This window comes from Vicia villosa, linkage group LG4 (assembly GCF_029867415.1).
Source record: "Vicia villosa cultivar HV-30 ecotype Madison, WI linkage group LG4, Vvil1.0, whole genome shotgun sequence".
Classification (NCBI taxonomy): domain Eukaryota; kingdom Viridiplantae; phylum Streptophyta; class Magnoliopsida; order Fabales; family Fabaceae; genus Vicia; species Vicia villosa.
The window spans coordinates 118891622-118913090 of NC_081183.1; the positions used below are offsets into that span (position 1 = coordinate 118891622).

At 35.8% G+C, this 21469-nt stretch overlaps 1 protein-coding gene and 2 long non-coding RNA genes across 3 annotated transcripts; 1 reads left to right on the forward strand and 2 right to left on the reverse strand.

Moving 5' to 3' along the window:
* Positions 1-5906: 5906 nt before the first annotated feature.
* On the reverse strand, positions 5907-6515 carry LOC131599548 (uncharacterized). Its single transcript, XR_009282835.1, has 3 exons — positions 6352-6515; positions 6087-6216; positions 5907-6002 (listed from the first exon to the last, which is right to left on the reverse strand). It is a non-coding gene; the product is annotated as an uncharacterized LOC131599548 (long non-coding RNA).
* A 788-nt stretch (positions 6516-7303) lies between these two features.
* LOC131599549 (uncharacterized) lies at positions 7304-7907 on the reverse strand. Its single transcript, XR_009282836.1, has 3 exons — positions 7822-7907; positions 7605-7676; positions 7304-7365 (listed from the first exon to the last, which is right to left on the reverse strand). It is a non-coding gene; the product is annotated as an uncharacterized LOC131599549 (long non-coding RNA).
* Positions 7908-15456: 7549 nt separating this feature from the next.
* Positions 15457-15978, forward strand: LOC131597741 (secreted RxLR effector protein 161-like). Its single transcript, XM_058870416.1, has one exon. It carries the CDS (start codon positions 15457-15459, stop codon positions 15976-15978), a length of 522 nt encoding a protein of 173 aa, XP_058726399.1.
* The last annotated feature ends 5491 nt before the right edge of the window (positions 15979-21469 follow it).

Genomic DNA, 21469 nt, shown 5'->3' on the forward strand with positions numbered 1-21469 from the left:
AATATAGATGAAATTAAACATTAATCCTATAAAACATGTAATGATAGTTAAGTCAAGAAAAGAAACTTTAAACATTAACAAAGTATTAAAAAAGTACTTGTAAGAAATAAAAACTATCGATTTGTATGAGTTAGAAGTACTTGTAAGAAATAAAAACTTTCATGTGTAACAAGAATCATACAAATTAAAACAGAATAATAGGTGGAAAAATAAAATCTAGTCACTCATTAGTGTGTCCAAACCTCAGCATACAACAGAGTGGAATAACAACAACTGCAGACCTGCTTTAGTTCATCTTTGCAGTTCCCCAGATACTGATACTTCGTGTCCTAGCTTTACAAAATTATAATTATGACAATAGCATCAGAGTTTAACATTGCACAACAGATCACAGATCACAGTATAGTTAAACAAGGTGTGAGTGAAAAATAAGAAAATATTATTGAATTTAAATTTATAAATTTATATATGTATGTGTGTGTGTCCAGTATGTTCAGCATAAAAAAGAGCTTATCCTCAGGAGGTAAGTCCTTTGAAGAGACTGATGGAGGTGCGCCGTCAGGAACACTAACACAATTTCGGAAGCCAGCTTCTTCCATTGCCATTTTGTCCATTTCATCTTCAACCTAAAGTACACAGTCAAAATACTAAGAATAAAACAAAACTTTCAACCTTATCATTTGTGCAGCAGACGGAATGCATACAATGATAACATCACTTTCTCCAACTATGTCATCCAATCCATAAAAGATCTTTTCAGTGTCTGATTCCTGAAATAAGAAAAAAATGAGGGGAAAAAATGTTAATATTGAAAGGAATGGTAAAAAAGTTGTTGTATTTTATTCCTCAGCTCTAGGCTGGTATATATAATGGTAATACAATAATGATATTAATTCTTTCCTTAATGGAGAATAAAGGGAAATAATACAAATAGGGAAATAATACAAATAGAAATAACATATTCCAACACCCCCCCTCAAGTTGGTGCATAGATATCTATCATGCCCAACTTGTCAATCAAATGCTCAAAGGTTGGTCTTGCCAAACTTTTGGTAAGGATATCCGCAGTTTGCTGATTTGAAGTCACAAAAGGGAGACATATGATTCCAGCATCTAACTTCTCTTTTATGAAGTGTCGATCAATCTCAATATGTTTGGTTCTGTCATGTTGAACTGGATTATGAGCTATGCTAATGGTAGCTTTACTGTCAGAGTATAAGGATCCATAAGGATCCATAACCCTTCACAAATACCTTGAGACATAGCTCTAAACTCAGCTTCTGCACTACTTCTTGCTACAACTCCTTGTTTCTTGCTCCTCCATGTCACAAGATTACCCCAAACATAAGTACAATATCCAGAGGTTGATCTTCTATCAGTGACTGAGCCTGCCCAATCAGCATCCGTGAAGATAGACACATTTCTTTCACTAGTTTTCTTAAAATGTAAGCCTTTACCAGGCTTTCCCTTCAAATATCTCAGTATCCGGTAGACTGCCTCAAGATGTTCCTCGTAAGGAGAATGCATAAATTGACTTACTACAATAACTGAGAAAGCAAAATCAGGTCGGGTGTGTGACAAATAAATCAGTTTTCCAACCAATCTCTGATATCTTCCAGTGTCAACAGGAACACTACCTTCTCCCCAAAGTTTAGCATTAGGATCCATAGGGGTATCTGCAGGACGACATCCACTCATTCCTGTTTCTTTCAATAAGTCTAGAATGTATTTCTGCTGTGAAACCACAATACCCTTCTTTGACCGAGCAACCTCCATACCAAGAAAATATCGCATGGATCCTAAGTCCTTGATTTCAAAATCTACTGCTAATTTCTCTTTTACTCTTGCCATTTCAACTGTATCGTCTCCAGTAAGGACAATATCATCAACATATACAATCAGGGCAGCCAATTTCCCATCATGGGAGAACTTTGTGAATAAGGTGTGATCAGCATGTCCTTGAATGTACCCTTGTTTCTTCATGGACTGAGTGAATTTTTCAAACCAAGCTCTAGGAGACTGTTTTAATCCATACAAAGACTTATTTAATTTGCATACATTTGATCCAAATTTGTCTTCAAAGCCAGGAGGAATGTCCATGTATACTTCTTCTTCTAGATCGCCATTAAGAAAGGCATTTTTAACATCTAACTGATGTAGGGGCCAATCCAGGTTAGCAGCAAGAGATAAAAGAATTCTTACAGTGTTCAGTTTTGCAACAGGAACAAATGTCTCTGAGTAGTCTATACCATAGGTCTGAGTAAATCCTTTAGCCACCAAGCAAGCCTTGTACCTTTCAATGGACCCATATGAATTATACTTCACAGTAAACACCCATTTGCATCCAACTGTCTTCTTGTCATTCGGTAGTGTCATAACACTCCAAGTTTTGTTCTTTTCTAGAGCTTTCATCTCCTCAAGTACAGCTTCCCTCCACTTTGGAATTTCTAGAGCAACTTGTACATTTTTTGGAATTTCTACAATAGACAATTTTGAGGTGAAGGCAGACAGAGATGAAGACAAATTTGAATATGATATAAAATTGGACATGGGGTGTTTAGTACACGATCTAACAGGTTTTCTAATGGCAACAGGATCATCTATATCAGGATACAAAATACGACTTTCAGAAACAGAGATGGACTTACCTTTCATATTCTTAGGAGGTTGATCATTCCCCGGTTCAGATTCCTGACAGTGTGGAGATGTGGACTCATCCATTCCTTTGTGGTTCTTTTTTACAAAAACCTTCCCTTTCCAAATCCCGTTTCCTAATTCAAATCTGTTTTCCTGAAGTGACTCATTATTCTGTGGCATTTTAATTAGATCATCACTATCATCGTTTTCAGGAATTTCATTGTTTTCTACATGAGAAAATGTAGGCTCAGATTCGCAAGGATCGTTACTCATAACAGGAGTAGGATTAAATAAAGAATCATGGCCATTTTATGTTGGTGCAGAAGTATAAGTTTCAGAACTTTGTGATACAGGCAAAGATAAATTATTTAAAAAACTCATGTTCTCAATTTGAAACAAGTCTTCCTTTATATCCCCCCCTTGATGAGTGTCATCAAAAAAAGGTTTATTTTCAAAAAATGTAACATCCATAGTGACAAACATTTTTTTGGTTTTTGGATCAAAACATTTATATCCTTTTTGGGTTGGGGAGTATCCAACAAAAACACACTTTATAGCACGTGGTTCAAGTTTTCCAACATTCTTATGTTCATGAACAAAAGCTGTGCAACCAAAGATTTTTAATGTCAGATCAGTTAAAACACGAGAACTAGGAAAACATTCTTTGAAAGTATTAATCGGAGTTTGAAAATTAAGAACTTTGGAGGGCATTCTATTAATTAAATATGCAGCTGTTAAAACGGCTTCGCCCCACAAATATTTTGGTACTTTATTTGTGAAAAGTAAAGCTCTAGCAACCTCCAATAAATGTCTATTTTTCCTTTCGGCAACTCCATTTTGTTGAGGAGTATTAGGACATGAACTTTGATGTACAATCCCATTTTTTAGAAAAAAATCATCCAGGATAGTGTTAAAATATTCTTTGCCATTATCACTTCTAAAGACTTGGATATTTGTTTGAAATTGATTCTGCACCATTGTAAAAAATTCTTTACAGCCTGACAAACATCTGATTTCCCCTTTAACAAGTACACCCAACATACTCTTGTATGGTCATCTATAAATGTGATAAACCATTTTTTGAGAGAGAGTGTACTTGTACGGTTAGGGCCCCAAACATCACTGTGAATAATAGAAAAAGGTTTTGATGGTTTATAAGGCTGTATTGAAAATTGGGAACGATGATGTTTTGCAAACTCACATGCTTCACATTTAAACGAAGAAAAGTTCCTATTATGAAATAACTTAGGAAACAAGTGTTTTAAATAACGAAAACTAGGATGACCTAATCTTAAATGCCATGTCATAATGTCTTCATCTTTATTATTCAAAACAGAAAAAGACTCAAAACATGAACTTATTGTTTTTGAAGGTAGTTGTGATGCAGATCCAATGTCAAGGTAGTAGAGTCCTCCACTCTCCTTAGCACTGCCAATCATCTTCCCCGAGTTCAAATCTTGAAAGACACAGTGAGATCGGAAAAAATTAGTTTGACAATTTATATCTTGGGCTAATTTACTGACGGACATTAAATTACATGATAAATTTGGAACATGAAGGACATTTTTCAGAGTTAACAGTGGAGACAAGACAACTGACCCTTTACCTGCAATGGCTGAAAAAGAGCCATCTGCAATTTTTATTTTTTGGTTACCTGCACGTGGACTATATGAAGAGAAAAAAATAGATTCACCTGTCATGTGATCAGAGGCACCTGAATCTACTATCCAAGTATGACTGGGACTGACACTAATAAATGCAGAATTACCTTTTGTTGCTATAGAGCAAGAAGGAGTTGGAGACTCGAGGAGTTTGTACAGTCTGTCTAGTTGTTCTGTAGTGAGTGGAAGTTGCGGTGAAGAAATTTGCTGCCCTTGATCAGAATTACTAGCCTGAAATGCACGACCACCTTTCTTCTTCCAGTTAGGAGGTTTCCCTTTGAGCTTCCAACAGGTTTCACGCGTATGCCATTCACGCTTACAGTGGTCACACCAAGGAACTTTGTCTACCCTTTTTTCCTCGTCAAGGCTCCTAGTAGCCAAAGCTGAGCCTTCAGATTCAGAGCTTCGTGGTGTTTTGCCCATCATAATACCTTGTCGTGCCTCCTCCCTTCTTATTTCTGCAAAAGTTTCACGAAGAGTTGGCAATGGTATTTTTCCTAAAACTCTACCGCTTACCTCATCAAAGTCTTTATTGAGCCCAGCGAGAAACATGAAGACACGATCATTTTCTTGTCTTTTGAGAAACAAAACACTATCTTCTGTACACCTCCAATTGTCATCATAACATAGATCCAACTCTTGCCAAAGGGTCAACAACTCATTGTAATAAGCAGTAACATTCATGTCCCCTTGTTTCGCATGCCATAACTTTGATTTTAAGCCAAAAATTTGGGAAGAGTTTTGAATATCAGAGTATGTTTCCTTAACAGCTTCCCATACATCCTTTGCAGAAGGCAAAAACATATAAGGCTTACCTATTCCAGTTTCCATAGAGCTTACCAACCACGCAATAATAAAGGAGTTTTCAGATTTCCATTGTTGGTAAAGAGGGTCTCCTACTGCCGGTTCAGCTACTGCTCCAGTTAAAAAACCCAACTTCCCTTTGCTATCCAATACCAAGCGAACTGTCTGGGCCCATTCATTATAGTTATTCCCATTCATCTTAGGAATATTGACCTTGAGGGAGTATGAGGAACCCTCTTGGTCATTTCCGCCTATATTGAAATAACTGCCATTGTTTGTGACACCCAATGTTTCGTCGCCGTTTCCGCCACCATTACCATTTCCGCGGCCACCACCGTTACCGCGGCCGCCGCCATCACCGCGGCCACCGCCACCGCCATTATTGGATTCGGTGTAAGCAAAACCTAGAGCGGACCAATTCGTGCCGTGATTCGCCATAGGGGATTAAACGGGTATGTCAATCGGAAGCTGTTGTGGAAGTTTTACAGTAAACCCTAACCCAGAGCTCTTGATACCATATTGAAAGGAATGGTAAAAAAGCTGTTGTATTTTATTCCTCAGCTCTAGGCTGGTATATATAATGGTAATACAATAATGATATTAATTCTTTCTTTAATGGAGAATAAAGAGAAATAATACAAATAGGGAAATAATACAAATAGAAATAATATATTCCAACAGTAAAATAGTTGTAAAACATAAGATATTGAGAGTAAAGACAATATGACAATATTTCAATTTAATGCAATCAATTTGTGTATGCAGACACAAACAGTTTTATCAGCTTGAAAACTCTATTAATCACCTGCAGCTTTGCATCTGTGGTGGTTGAACCACAGTAGGAATTTGAAGGTTTTCAGAAAGTTCATCCAAGACTTGTTTGGAAGCATGAGGGTGGATCTGCAGCAAGGATAGAATCATGAACCTCCTAACACATACATTTAATGGGGATCCACAAAATCTTGAAGTCTTCTTTCTTGAAACATTTTATTGATTCTTTTGAGTTTTCTTGCAATCTTTCATAGATTGAATTCAAAAGTGAAATCTCATCTTCAATGCTATCAAGACTCGAAATGAACACCAATACATGCTTCTTCCTAAAAACTTCAAGACCCTATTAGGAAAATAAATGAACAAACAAACACAGTCATTGATTCTCTTTCAATTTATTTAAAGTAGTACTAATGATTATTTTACAACGGTCTTCGACAAAAAATTGAACTCTATCTCTCGATATTTCTAAACTTACCGTTTTAACATGGATGGCGCCTTCATGAATCTGAGGACTATCAATTCCATTATGGTGGATCAAAGCTTTCAAACAGTCAACAATATATTTGGGCTTATCAAAGATCTTCCTGCGGTTAAACAAATCATCTATGTAGCCTGCAACGAAAGAAAGATGAAAAAGCTAAAAGTTTACTAACTTATTTGCAGCTTGCAATTGTTCAAATGCACAACCAATTTCTGAACAATTCTAGAAAGCCTCTCTCTATAATCTGACAATTTATAGTCCCTAAAAAATAAAGATTAGTACTAGTGTTAGATTATAATATTACATATCAAAATGAATGGCGCAATAGTATTAGTAACTGCGACTGCAATTGCAATCTAAAACCATAAGAACTTACGAAACACCGACAACGTTGCCGGTAGAAGCAACAAACACCTACAACGTTGCCAATAAACGAAGACAGGAATCTTTTGCAAGGCTTCTGTCAAAGAAGGAACATCCTCTGCATCATAGCCTTCTTCTGACCATGCTGCCCACTCTTTTAGGTGCAGCAATTTATGCACTATGAAATTGACCAATTCAGGGATATCAGTTGAAATTTTTCTGGTTTGAACTTTCCAGATGGAGACAGAACTAACTGGACTCTCTGCCTCAGCTCTTATAGTAAGAAGATTTTTTACCTAACAAAGAGTGGTAGCAAAAGTTTTTAGCAGCAAGTGCCTACAAAACAAATTTGATTAAACATTTTGAGTGCAGAGCAAGTAATCACACTTACTAGTAAGAGACCAATTATATTTTTGGGATTTCCACTGTATACGGGGATGCGACTATGACCTCGTTCAAGAATTTTCCCAATTGCTTCCCTGTGATAAAATAAATTGGCTATGAGGAAGAAGAATAACTGAACTTTTTGTGACTTCTATATAGATCTGTACAGAAATGCTTACAGAAGCAAACACACTAGTCTAATTTTGACGCAACATCCATGGAAAAAGTTGACTCGATTGGTGTCATAGCCTCCTCTGCAGTCTGCATAGCAATGTAGAAAATATTTCTATATTAGAACAAAGGCAATTTAATATACATTTGTGTTTAAATATATATTATCATCGAAACAATGGATGAGCTTGGAAGAGAAGTGAAGTTATAATACATCCAGAGACAGACATCACTGATAAAGTTATGGTCAAGCAATAAGGAGAACCCACGATTAATCTCATCAGAACAATTGAGCTAATAAAGTAAAGGTACTGATAATCAGTATCTACCTTTAGAGTGAGATCTAATGCTCCACTGATAATCGTCGCCTCATCATGTGTGAGTTCACCTCCTTTACCAGCCTATAATAATCAACAGAATGAAAATTACCAAGATGAAATTAGCAGCATTCCTTGTTAAAAGCAAAATCTTTTAGCATGATAGCAAATTAGAATCCAATTATTAGGAAATTGTACAAAAACCCTCACGGTAATTCAAACACATTACCTCTTCGCTATGGATTGAAACAAGGGCTTTCAATTGTGCTCGTCTAAACAGTGTACAATGGTGTCCAAGCAAAACATCCAAAACCTAGAACCACCAAGCAAAACATCCATAAAAACCAATATTTGTTGCAAACAAATGTAACCAAATCCAAATTGTTCCAAAACAACCCTTTCACCACAGGGCATGATGTTATGAACACCACGGAACAAAAAATGATCTATTTGAACATAGCGCAAATTCGAGCCGATGATAAATAATGATATATATACCTATGACATATAAAGGAGTTGTTGTGTCCTTAAATCCTCGAAAAACTCCTTGCATTTCCAAAGAGAGAAGATCAGCAAGAGCACCAATTGATCTACTAGTAGGGCACCATTTTAATTGAATGCAAGAACCAACACTGCAAAAGAAACACATCTTGTGATTTCTTGTTCTCTATAATAAAATCTCAATTCATCTCAGAGACCCTTATATACATCAGAAAATGTTATAAACGTTTCTCCATCATTTGGATCTGCTAATATGGCTCTGGAATAATACTCCTCTTCCCCTTCACGGTCTTGTTACTCTGTCAAAATATAAACAACATCAAATTTCCAATCATCACTAGGTGAAACACCAATACAACTAAGTTTGTATGTAGAAATTGAAGTTACCTGATACAAAGACTGAGCATAGTTTCTCAGAAACAATGAATTCCCAGGATTTTGTTGCACCATTTTCTTGTAATATTCTTCCACCTCATGATTATTATTATCTCCATCATTCCCTCTAGATCCCATGGAATTAGAATCACCACCTCCTCCATTACCTCCTCTGCAGCCACATCCTATTCCATCACCACACACCTCAACACCAAGCCCTTTTGAAGATACATTTCTTTACTACCAACCTTTCTCTCCTCACCAAAAATCACTCTACAAACTCTATCCATTTCTCCACTCACCTTGTTAAGAACAGGTAACATACATTAGAGTTAGAGAACTGAGAGAGTGATAGAAAGAACAACAATAAATGAAAAACGCAAACGCTAATCACTTGTAGAGTGAGATTACTGGTTCAAATTCCTTTACTCACCTGTAAACAACAACAATCATCACAAACCCTAAATTAAAAATACAGAAATTTGGGAATGAGTGAGTGAGAGAAGTGAGAACAAGAAATTTAATACAATTCAAACTTCACTTTGCATCGTCGCGACGTCCGTTTCGATCCTCATTTCGTTCTCCATCGAACACGACCCTACAACGTACACCAATTCAGCATCAACAGCATATCGTCATCACCGCTATGCTATAATAGCTTCGCACAAAGAAATAGACAGAAATGAATAACGAATCAAGGAGAGACTGAACAGAGACGAATCGAGAGAGGGATATCGGAGAAGACGGTTGGGAGCAATCCTTCGTGTTGCGTTTGGATGTTCAGGGAGAGAGGCGAGTGATGAGAGGGAGAGGGAGTAATCGAGAGAGGGTTTTTCGTTTTTTAAGCGGCTGAGTGGTAAGTGAGAGAGTCGTGTGAGGGTTCTTGATTGAGAAGTAGTTTTAGGGTTTAGAAGAACAAAATTAAGTTAGACTTATTATTTACATTTTCAATTTTTTTTCTTTTTTTATTCTTAAAATAAATTAAAAAAGAAAATAATTAACAAGAGGGAAACTTAAAAAAAAAAAGAAAATTCTAGCGGGATATATTTTTTTGGGATTGGGCCACAATTTGAGTGAAAATTATAATGTCGCGGTTTTTATTTACGGCTTAAAATATCTACACTTTGTTAACCGTGGCAAATAAAGAAAACGCCACAGTTTCACAATCCGGATTCAATGTTTCAAAACATATGTCTACGATTTAAAAACTCTGGCCAAAGCTTGTATGTGGCCAGAGTTTTTTGGTTTTATGGAAAAATTTAGCGTGGCCGTAGGCTAAAATTGTTGTAGTGAATGAGGCAAGGACCAGTATTTCAAAAATGTTCCCTTATAGAAATAAGAAGATTCAATAAGGGAGCGACATAAGGTGATATGAGCCTCTGACGTAAGAGGCTTCACAAGTAAGAAACACCTTATAAAGTTGCCCCCATTCACAGGTGAACTGGTTTAACCAAGGATCGTCTAAGTAGAAACTAATGAGCCCTTGGTCACGGTAGTTGTCATAAGAGGAGAGGACCATGTAGAATAAGTTGAAAAACAGCCTGAGTTAAGGCTCATAAGACGTATGCTTGACACACAACAGGAATAACTTCATGTAAGCCCAAGACCTCGGATGAAGCTAGGAAGGGGAAACCTTTAAATGCTTCAGGACAACCACTTAACAATTAAAGAAATGCAGTTGTAACCCTATCCTAGTGAATAGACACTCATAAAATGGGACCGTGCAGTCATCAAAAGAGTTGCATATCCTCTTTCGTGGGCCCACTTAAAGAATCGACCAATCTCGAGGGTCATCAACCGTGATGCAAGCAGCCTTTATCACTGCTTCAGTATTCTGAATAGACGAGGTACCCATAGCTTTGGTGACCACCTAGTCGTACTTAATCGCATCAGTCAGCTCCACTTGCGTCACGCTTGTCTGAGCTAGGTGGTATGCTTTAGAATGTTTGCCATGTGTAATACAAGACACTATACATGACCTGCCATGAAGCTCCAAGTGGATCCTCACTTCACCATCGTTGTGTTCACGGGGGTTGGTTCTTAGGTAAAGTTGGATGAAATCACCAACACTTTCTCATCCTTTCTGAATCAGAATCGTCAAATAAGGATATAATTTCTTGACCCATGCGATCGTGATAAAGGAGAGGAATATGAGAATCATGGGACACCCTTATTCGCGTAGGAAAAGAAATATCACTCCTATAATCACTCACTAGGTTAACAGTATTATCACCCGTCCTAGTTAGAAAACAAGATATGCTAAAGATAAAAGCTTGAGTTGAGGAGGGTACCTAGTTGTATTGTGACATGTGAACAATACATCATAGTAGATTTTAAAAGATGTCAAAGCAGATGTCTTAACATTGTTAGCTAAAACTGTACTGTGTTTTAGTATATGTTTTAGGTTATTTTTTATCAGGTGTACATTTGTAGGAAATTTCTGCGCAAACTCAGGAGGAGTCTTGTCACGAGTTGTTCCAATAATATTGGATTAACCGTCCTGGTTTTGTGGAATTAATTATGGGAAATCTTAAAACCTGATTTGCTCTTAGCCTAATCCCAAGTTTGCTGCTGCTGCTACCTTATAAAGTATGCATAATCCTACTTGTGTCGTAACTCAAGTATTGAAGACTGTGTGTTTATTGTGTTTAGTCTTGAGCCTGTTGTTAATTTTAATCTGCTCTTATATTGTTTTGATATTAGAGTTGGAGTATTTTAGGTGAGTTGTAATTTGTTAATCATCTATAAGCTTCTAAGCAGGAGATGGTTATGTGTCTTTGAAGAGTGTCGTCTACATTTGATTATTTGTGTCGTTTATCACTAGTTGTGATTGAAGGGATTTGAGGAGGGCCTCATACCTAGGTGAGTCTTAGGTAGAAGTATAGCACGGGTAGTATTAAGTGAGTAGATTGTAAATGGAAGGTTTTTTGCTGAGGGTCTATGAATTGATACTATCTAGTGGACTTATCCCTGACTTGGTAGCCCCCAGAGTAGGTGTTGTTGGACACCGAACTGGGTTAACAGTTGCTTGTGTTTTTTTTCCTTATGTTACTATTTTACTGCTGTTTTTTTGATTCCAAAGTGCTTAGTCCTCATATATTTATGTCGTGTCATCTCCTTCGACATCACATATTTGATACTAGAATTTCAATTGGTATTAGAGCAGGCATCCTACTCTATATCTGGGTGAGATCTAGGGAAGATACTTTATGGTACTATGGACAAGGAATGAGGATTTGTGAGTAGACCACCTGTTCTAAATGGAAGCAATTATGATTACTGGAAACCATGAATGGTGGCCTTCTTAAAATCATTGGACAGTAGGGCTTGGAAAGATGTCTTGAAAGGTTGGAAGCATCATGTCATTATGGGAGCAGATAAACAACCCACTTCTGAGTTAAATCCAGAAGAAGATTGGGATAAAGAAGAGGATGAATTGGCTCTTGGAAATTCTAAAGCCTTGAATGCCATATTCAATGGAATTGACAAGAACATCTTCAGATTAGTGAGATAGCTAATGCATCCAGTGCTTTAGGAGAAATATGCCAGAAGACAAATTGGTGAGAAAGATGCTCAGGTCTCTTCCCAAGAGATTTGACATGAAGGTGACTACCATAGGAGAAGCTCAAGACATTAACCAGATGAAATTGAATGAGCTTGTTGAATCTCTTCAGATATTTGAACTGAGCATCAATGAAAGATCTGAAAAGAAAAACAAAAGCATAACTTTTGTAACCAACACTGAAGATGAAAAGGAGTAATATGGTTTGGATACAAATAAAGGAATATCCAACACAATAGTACTGTTGGAAAGACAGTTTAGCAAGGTACTAAAGTAGATGGATAGGAACCCAAGATCAAATGTCAGGAACACCTCATCTGACTTCCAGAAGTCAAATGATTTTGGAAGAAGAAGAGCCGAAGAAAATTTCACTCAAGGGAAGGGAATACAGTGTCATGAATGTGAAGGCTTTGGCCATATTAAAGCTGAATGTCCTACATATCTCAAGAGACAGGAGAAGGGTTTATCTATAACTTGGTCTGAAGAAGACTCTGAAAGTGACCTTGAAGAGGAATCTGCCAAGTATGTGAAGGCTTTAACAAGCATGTGTACATCCGATGAAGACTATAGTGATGATGAACTAACCTATGATGAGTTAGCTGCATTATACAGAGAACTGCGTCTCAGAAGTGGTGAAGTATGCCAAGAAGGGGAGATACAAAAAGGTCTCGTATATCAACTGAATGCAGAAAAGAAATAGCATTTGAAAACTATCTCTAGACTGAAAGAAGAAGTGAGTTCCCTGAAGTCTGAACTTGACAGAGTTCACAAATCTGTTAGAATGTTGAATAATGAGTCTTGCATGCTAGATGAAATTCTTCAAGGGGGAAGAATGACTGAAGACATGAGTGGTCTAGGATTTAATGAGAAAAATATTTCTACTCCAGATTTCAGTCATCGCAAGGGTGCATCAAAGATGTCAAATAAAATGCTTCAACATCATGATAAGAGTAGAGCAAATCGCACCAAGAAAAACTTCCAGCACTAGAGATGTCATCATTATGGACGATTTGGACATATAAGACCTTTCTGCTTTAGGTTGTATGGGTTCCCTAAGCTTGCATCTCTCCCTAACTATGAGAAGACCACTTTTAATAACAAGAAGATGAAACAGTGGGCACCTAAGAATGTTGTTGCCAACTTTATAGCTCGTACCTCTCTCAGAGTTTCAACCAAAGACGACTGGTACTTTGACAGTGGTTGTTTAAGACATATGACACATGTCAAGAATTTGTTGGTGGATATCAAACCTCACTCCACTAGCTATGTGGCGTTTGGTGATGGAGCCAAAGGTGAGATCAAAGGAGTTGGAAATATGGAGTGCGTAGGAGTTCCAAACCTTAATGGTGCGTTACTTGTGAAAGGGTTGACAACCAACCTAATAAGCATAAGTCAACTATGTGATCAAGGCTACAAGGTAAACTTCAACAAATTTTAGTGTCTTGTTACCGACAAGAAGAGTGAAGTGATTATGAAAGGAGTCGAGTCTAAGGACAACAGTTACATATGGACTCCTCAAGAATTAAGCTATTATTCCACATGTGTTCTAGCCAAAGAAGATGAAGTTAATTTGTGGCATCAAAAACTAGGATATATGCATCTGAAAGGCATGAAGAGAATTGTCTCAATGGAAGCTGTGAGAGGAATCCCCAAGCTCATGATAGAAGAAGGAAGAGTATGTGGTGAGTGCCAGATTGGAAAGTAAACTAGGATTTCACATCAGAAGACTCAACATCTTACCAAATCTAAGGTCTTGGAACTTCTTCACATGGAATTGATGGGTCCTATGCAGGTTGAAAGTCTTGGTGGAAAGAAGTATGCATATGTAGTTGTAGACGACTACTCTAGATACACTTGGGTGAGTTTCATCAGGGAAAAATCAGAAGTGTTTGATGTGTTCTAAGACCTTTGTCAAAGAATTCAAAGAGAAAAGGAGAGCAATGTCATCAAGATCAGAAGTGATCATGGGAAGGAATTTGAGAAAAAGAGATTTGCTGAATTCTACTCATCTGAAGGAATTAGCCATAAATTTTCCTCTCCCATTACCCCTCAACAAAATGGGATTGTTGAACTCAAAAACAGAACTCTTCAGGAATCTGCCAGAGCTATGATTCATGCAAAGAAGTTACCCTACCACTTTTGGGCTGAAGCTATGAATATTGCATGCTATATTCATAACAGAGTTACTCTAAGAAAAGGTACTTCGGTTACCTTGTATGAAGCATGGAAAAGGAGAAAACCTAATGTCAAATGATTTCATGTGTTTGGAAATAAGTGCTACATCCTGGCTGATCGAGAGCAAAGAAGGAATTTGGATCCCAAGAGTGATAAGGGAATATTTTTGGGCTACTCCACAAACAGCAGAGCTTTTATAGTATTTAACTCACTAACTAAAGTAATGATGGAGTCCATAAATGTTGTTATTGAAGATAAAGGATGGAATAATGAAGATGATGTCTTAGAAGATGTTGGAACATCTTTGAATGAATCTCCAACAGAACCTACTGACAAAATTGCTGATACAGAATCTAATGACAGTATTACTGATCCTATTCCTACTCAAGAAGAACCTAAATCAGATCAAGTCAACAAGGGGCCTTCCATCAAAATTCAAAAGGATCAACGTAAATAACTCATTATAGGAAATCCAAATCAAGGAATCACTACTAGATCAAGAGAGCTCATATCAAAATCTTGTTGTGTTTCATAAGTTAAGCCCAAGAATGTCAAAGAAGCCTTAACTTATGAGTTCTTGATTAATGCCATGCAGGAAGACTTAGAACAATTCGAAAGAAACAAAGTTTGGGATCTGGTTCCAAGACCTGAAGGAACAAATGTGATTGGAACTAAATGGGTATACAAGAATAAGTCAGACGAAAAAGGTGTGATTACCATAAATAAGGCAAGACTGGTTGCCCAAGGATACACTCAGATTAAAGCAGTTGATTTTAATGAAACCTTTGCTCCTGTGGCTATACTTGAATCAATCAGATTACTCTTAGGAGTAACTTGCATAATGAAGTTTAAGTTCTTCCAAATGGATATTAAGAGCGCTTTCTTGAATGGTTACCTGAATGAGGAAGTCTATGTGGAACAACTTAAGGGATTTGTTGATCCTAGTTTCCCTAACCATGTGTACAAGTTGAAGAAAGCTCTGTATGGATTGAAAAGGGCTCTTAGAGCGTGGTATGAAAGACTAACAGAGTTTCTTAGTGGAAATGGATACAGGAAAGGTGGTATAGACAAAACTTTCTTTTTCAGAGAAGTAAAAGGAAAGATAATGATTGCATAAATTTGTGTTGATGATATTGTGTTTGGTGGAATGTCAAATGAGATGGTTCAACACTTTGTCAAGCAGATGCAGTCAGAATTTGAGATGAGCCTTGTTGGCGAGCTAACCTACTTTCTTGGTCTACAAATCAAAAAATGGAAGACTCCATCTTTCTATCTCAGAGTAAATATGCCAAGAATATCGTGAAGAAATTTGGGATGGAAAATGCTAGTCACAAGACAAAACCTGCTCCCACTCATCTAAAACTGCCTACGGATGAGAAAGGTGTAAATGTGGATCAAAGTCTCTACAGAAGTATGATAGGTAGTCTGCTATATCTCACAGCCCGCAGACCTGACATTGCCTTTCCTATAAGGGTGTGTGCTAGATATCAAGTTGAACCCAAAGTTAGCCATATCAATCAAGTAAAGAGGATACTAAAGTATGTGAATGGGACAAGCGACTATGGTATGTTATATTCTCATGGATCTTGCTCTTTATTAATTGGCTACTGTGATGGTGATTGTGAAGAAAGTGTTGATGATAAGAAAAGTACTTCAGGAGGATGTTTCTTTATGAGGGATAATCTCATACCCTGGTTCAGCAAGAAGCAAAATTGTGTGTCTTTATCCACCGTTGAGGCTGAATATATTACTACAGGAAGTATTTGTTCCTAGCTGGTTTGGATGAAACAAATGTTGACTGAATATAATGTCAAACAGGATGTGATGACATTATTTTGTGATAATCTGAGTGCTATAAACTTAATTGCCTTATTACTGGAACTGTGAGTGGTTTCATATTTGTGGTTTCTAGAAAGGCTATCTTATGCATATGCTTTTTGATGTGAAATTTCATATTATATTCAACATTTAAAAACCTCTCTTGAATGGCCTATCATTCTGTCATAATAAAAATATCTAAATTACCATCCTTGATCACACCATCTTCTACAGACCGAAGCCTTTTCAAGTGCGTGTAAACCTCGTCCATACATATAGTTCTTTAAAGTTTCAACTTCTTGGAAATTAAACAAGCACAAGGTATACCATATGTTCTTCTAAGTGTACAACCACTCATTGAGCCATCTTGAGATGTTTTCTCTGCTTCTATAGTTTCATGATAAATAAAGTTCAATCTCGCTCGAGATACATTGTCGACCAACTGTGGATACAAATTTTTGTCTATGAATTTATGTTCTAATAGAGTGTTGTTGCAACAAAATGATATATGTATCTTGTTAGGCTAATTTTGAATCATTTAATTCACTAATTTCTAAGCTTTACATAAATCTCCCTTATTATTTCTCAACTATTTCTTCATGTTAGAATTGTGGGTCACAAATGTAATATTAAATGTGTTAAGGTCATTATTTAATTAGCAAAACCATAGTAGTCTAATTGATATTAAGTATATAGCTTAGGGCATATATGTCATGAAAGCTTATTGTGTGGACACCATAAGTCAATATTCTGATTTGATGATATTGAAAAGTAAGTAGAAACCCTAAGGGAGCTATATATATATATATATATATATATATATATATATATATATATATATATATATATATATATATATATATATATATATATATGATGGTCCTCAACTATAGAGTGTAGCGGCCAGCCAAAAATACCTGAGGGCTTTCGCACTCGAGATACAAACAGAGTCGTCACCGATCTTTATTTATTCCAAAAAGGAAAGGAAAATATCGAGTAAAAGCCACGAATAAAAAGAAATAGATAAGATGGTTATCGCAACCAAATTAGGGTTCGAGAGTCGGTTATGCGAGGGGAAGGTATTAGCACCCTTCACATCCATCGTACTTGATGGTACCCATTTAGTTAGTTTATGAATAAGTGTTAGCGTAATGTTTGCGTTATTTTTCATATTAATCGAGAAAACAGAAAAGGAAAAGGATTTTTATTTTTTATTATTGTAAAGAAAATAAATGTTTTGTATTATTATGCTCGCCAAGACATTTGTGTCTTGTGCCTACGTATTCCCTCGTGCAATGGGAAAGTCATAGAAATCGTAGTTCGGGCGAAGAACCACGAAAGCTTGTTGGTTGATTTTAGCGAGAGGTACTCGACCGCTTTCAAATGGAGATAATACTATGCGCACATGGATAAGAGATCACTACAAGAATGGATAACTAAATCAAGAGTAAGACGAGATTTTGGCCATCATCGCATGCGAGTGGAAGATATTCGATCTTCACATGTGGAAGTATGTTCACATTTGAAATTGATTAAGTGTCTCGTTTGTGAAAGTTTTAAAATGAAAAGTCCATAAGGAAAAAAAGTTTGAATGAAATTGAGGTTGTTTTTTAAAGGGATGTTTAGTGAACATTTTGAGCATAGGTGTACACCTAGCGCGTTGTTCACCCGAGATATTCGAAAGGATGTGCTTCCAATCGTCACTTGTTATCCAAGTTGATAGAAATATTTGCGGACTCTTAGTAAACATTTTGAGCATAGGTGTGAACCTAGCGCATTGTTCACCTAAGATATTCGAAAGGATGTGCTTCCAATTGTCACTTGTTGTCCAAATTGATAAATATTTACGGACGTTTAGTAAACATTTTGAGCATAGGTGTGCACCTAGCGCGTTGTTCACCCAAGATATTCGAAAGGATGTGCTTCCAATCGTCACTTGTTGTCCAAATTGATGAAAATGATATTTGCGGACGTTTAGTAAAGGTTTGAGCATAGGAGTTCTCCTAGCGCGTCTTTACCCAAGATATTCAAAAGGAAGCGAGTCCAATTGTCACTTATTTGTCTTGTTTAATTAAGTGTGTTTTGATTCAAAAGATCAAAGATATTCAAGAGGTGTACTCCTCTTGTCACTTGATCTCTTGATTTGATTAAGAAAGATTTTTAAAAGAAACTTTTTACTAAAGTATTTTAATCCAAAAAAATTCAAAATATTCAACAGATGTTCATTAATTATCACTCGATCTTTCAGGTTAATTTAAGAAAATGGTTTTTTGGATTTTTAAATATATTTGATGAAAGAAATATAAGCATCCATCTAAAAGGTCTTTTGAAAATAACTTAGATAAAGAACTAAAAAAAACTAAATCAACCATAAACTTTGGTTTTAATTATTTTTTGATGTTAAAAAAAAAAGAAAATAAACTTGATATATAAAAATTAAGGACCTTCCCCTTTTTGTATCTTATGGTTTAAACTTTCGATTAAAACCTCAGTTCCATTATCTAAAATAATTTCACCTTATTTATATTAACATGGCAAGACAAAGGTTATCTTTTTTTAAACTTAATTTAAAGAAAATACTACTAATCTCTTTTAACCTTTGCACTAAGAATCACTTATCATTATTATACATTCTTTTAACAAAAACGAGCTCTTCATAGGGAACAAACATATGATACTCTCATAACAACTAGAGGTGTGCAAAATATCCGATTGTGATGCCCAAATTTATAACTAAATTTAAACCACTTTTAAATATCCGAATATAATTGAATGGTTATTAACCGATTTGGTTATTAATGGTGATGTTATCCATTCATATAATTCGAATATAATTAAATGGTTATTAACCGGTTAAATTATTTTGGATTCGGTTATAATCCGGTTATTATCCAAATCTAAATATTTTAATTCTAAAAATAAATTAAGAAAAAAATTTCGGAAAAAATAATTTTTAAAATTGGATTTTTTTTAAAAACCGGTTATATAGTCATAACCAAATTCATAACCGATTTTATAACCAATTTTCATTAAAATGTGGTTATGGTTATAAATTCAAACCATTTAAATAGTTTTTAAATGGTTATGATTTGGTTTTTGTAAATAACCAACCATGGACACCCCAAATAACAACAAACACACATAACACCTTTCATTTAAAAGAGTAAGTGCCTATAATACATGAGTTATCTTATAAAACAAAACGCAAGAAAAGTTTGCATGGGCTTAACGAATCATATCTTTCTCTCTCGATTCGCCTCCATTTCAGAAATAACAACCACAAAACAAACTCTCCTCCCTCTCGTACTCGCGATTCTCTCAATTTAAGAACAACAAGCACAAACACTCGTAACGTCGATACATGGCAACAATAGTGACAAAAATCAAACTCGGTTTAGAAGGCGATAACAACAACAATGGTACAATAAAAACAAACTAGGCAAACAATAGCAAGATTAAAACAAAGCAAGAAGAAGATACCGACGATGGATATGTGGCGGTTCTCCGGTGGTTTGAAAGTCAAATGTAGCGTCACAGCTTCAGGTACATCGTCGAGCGAAGCACTTTAAAGATATGAAGTGTAGATAACAAGCTTGGAGCGTTGGAAGTTTGTGTTGAAGTGAGGCAGTGTTTGAGAGTTGTGGAATGTGGGCGGATGATTATTGGTTGAACGAGGCTCCCCCTTCAATGCTCTCATGCAAGAGTATATATAATGTATACATTAGGGTTTTTTTTAGGTCTAAGAAGAGACATGGGCTTTAACAACAAAAATGCAAAATGGGCCAAAAGTTTAATTTTTAAACACATCCAAATTTCTACTCTTTTTTCTTATGTATATTTTTCTAAGCTAATAAAATGGTAACACAAATTAAAACAAAATATTACTAATTCTATTAAACAAAATTAAACTAAATATTTCTTTTTTGAATCAAATATGAAATGATGAATTAAAATGTGACACGCCTCAATGAATGAAATATATGGGGCAAAAATTGAGGTATGACAGATGCCCCTATTTAATTATCTTGAGTCATTATATCAATGGAGGAAGGTAATTAAATACAGAAGGATCCAAATTTTTGTCCTTCTTATGCAAATGAAATGCAATGCATGGACTCTTTTTTGTTATTTTGAATGCAATACGATGTAAGACAAACTTTGAATTCTATGGGGAATAAGGCGCCACAAAAGACAAACTATCAGTGAAATATGTAAAAGACTTAATGAAAGAGATAATTAGGTAAAAGGTGATAAGCATCAGAGATATTCAAAAAAGCATTGTGTAGCAACCTGCCCTAAAAATTAAAGGTTTTAGAGTCGCCACCTATTCTACCAGGGCGAATAGGAAACCCTACGCAGTTAAGAGGTCGGGGTAGGATACTATATTCAGGTCGAGGGAAGGTGTTAGGCACCCTCAACCCTTTCCTAAGGTTTGCATTTTAAGGTAAAGGTTTGTGGCTAAAATAAAGAAAGGTGACAAAAAGTTAATAGGGTTTAAAGGGCAAAGGTTGAACCTGATTAGAGTTTTGAGGAAGGGGACTCGCCTTGTTGCCAAGTGCCTACGTATCACCTTAGGGAGAATCAGAGTCAACGTAGTTCGGGGAAGGGTTGTACGCCTTAGATTTTTGATATGAAGTTGTTTTTGAAGGCTTTTTGAATTGCCTTATCGAAGTGATGATAATCCGTAGTTTGATATTTGTGGTTTTGAAAAGTGTTTTAAGATTTAGCGTACAACCCTGATTTTTAATATGCACTACTAATCGCAATGATCAATAGGTTTGATCATCATAATTAATAGATTAGTGGGGGATTGTTACCAATTCTAATCGATAGATTCGATTATCACTAATAACAAATAAATGTATTTTTTATAATTTTAATTATTTAATTTTCATCGTTATCCCTCGTAATCGATAGATTCGATTATAAATAATAACGAATTTTTCAAGGGAAATTAGGCTAATCATCGCAACCAATAAGATGGTTGAAACCCTTTAGCCAAATAAAACTTATTTTTATTTTAATTAATCAAATATTCAAATAATCGATTATTACCCATCACGACCAATAGATTTAGTCGGAACGAATAATAAATTTAATTTTAACATTTATCATACTTTAATTTAATAATAATAAAAAATAGATTTATAAATATATAAATATTAAAAATTTAATTAAGTTTACATTTAAATAATTGAAATAAATAAGAAAATTGAAGGTTTTTATTCAGTATGGCATATTTGAGGGTTAATGGTATAGGGACTAATCCTGGGACATTGGATCTAGAGAGTGTTGGCAATTCAATGGCCAGATCTGAGGGTACATGGTGGGATATAAGACCTTGGACGCATGGGATCATGTAATGAAATTCATGGAAAAAATATACAAAGGGCCAGGGATCGAACCCTGGACCCTTGGGTGATCAATACGCACATATACCAACCCA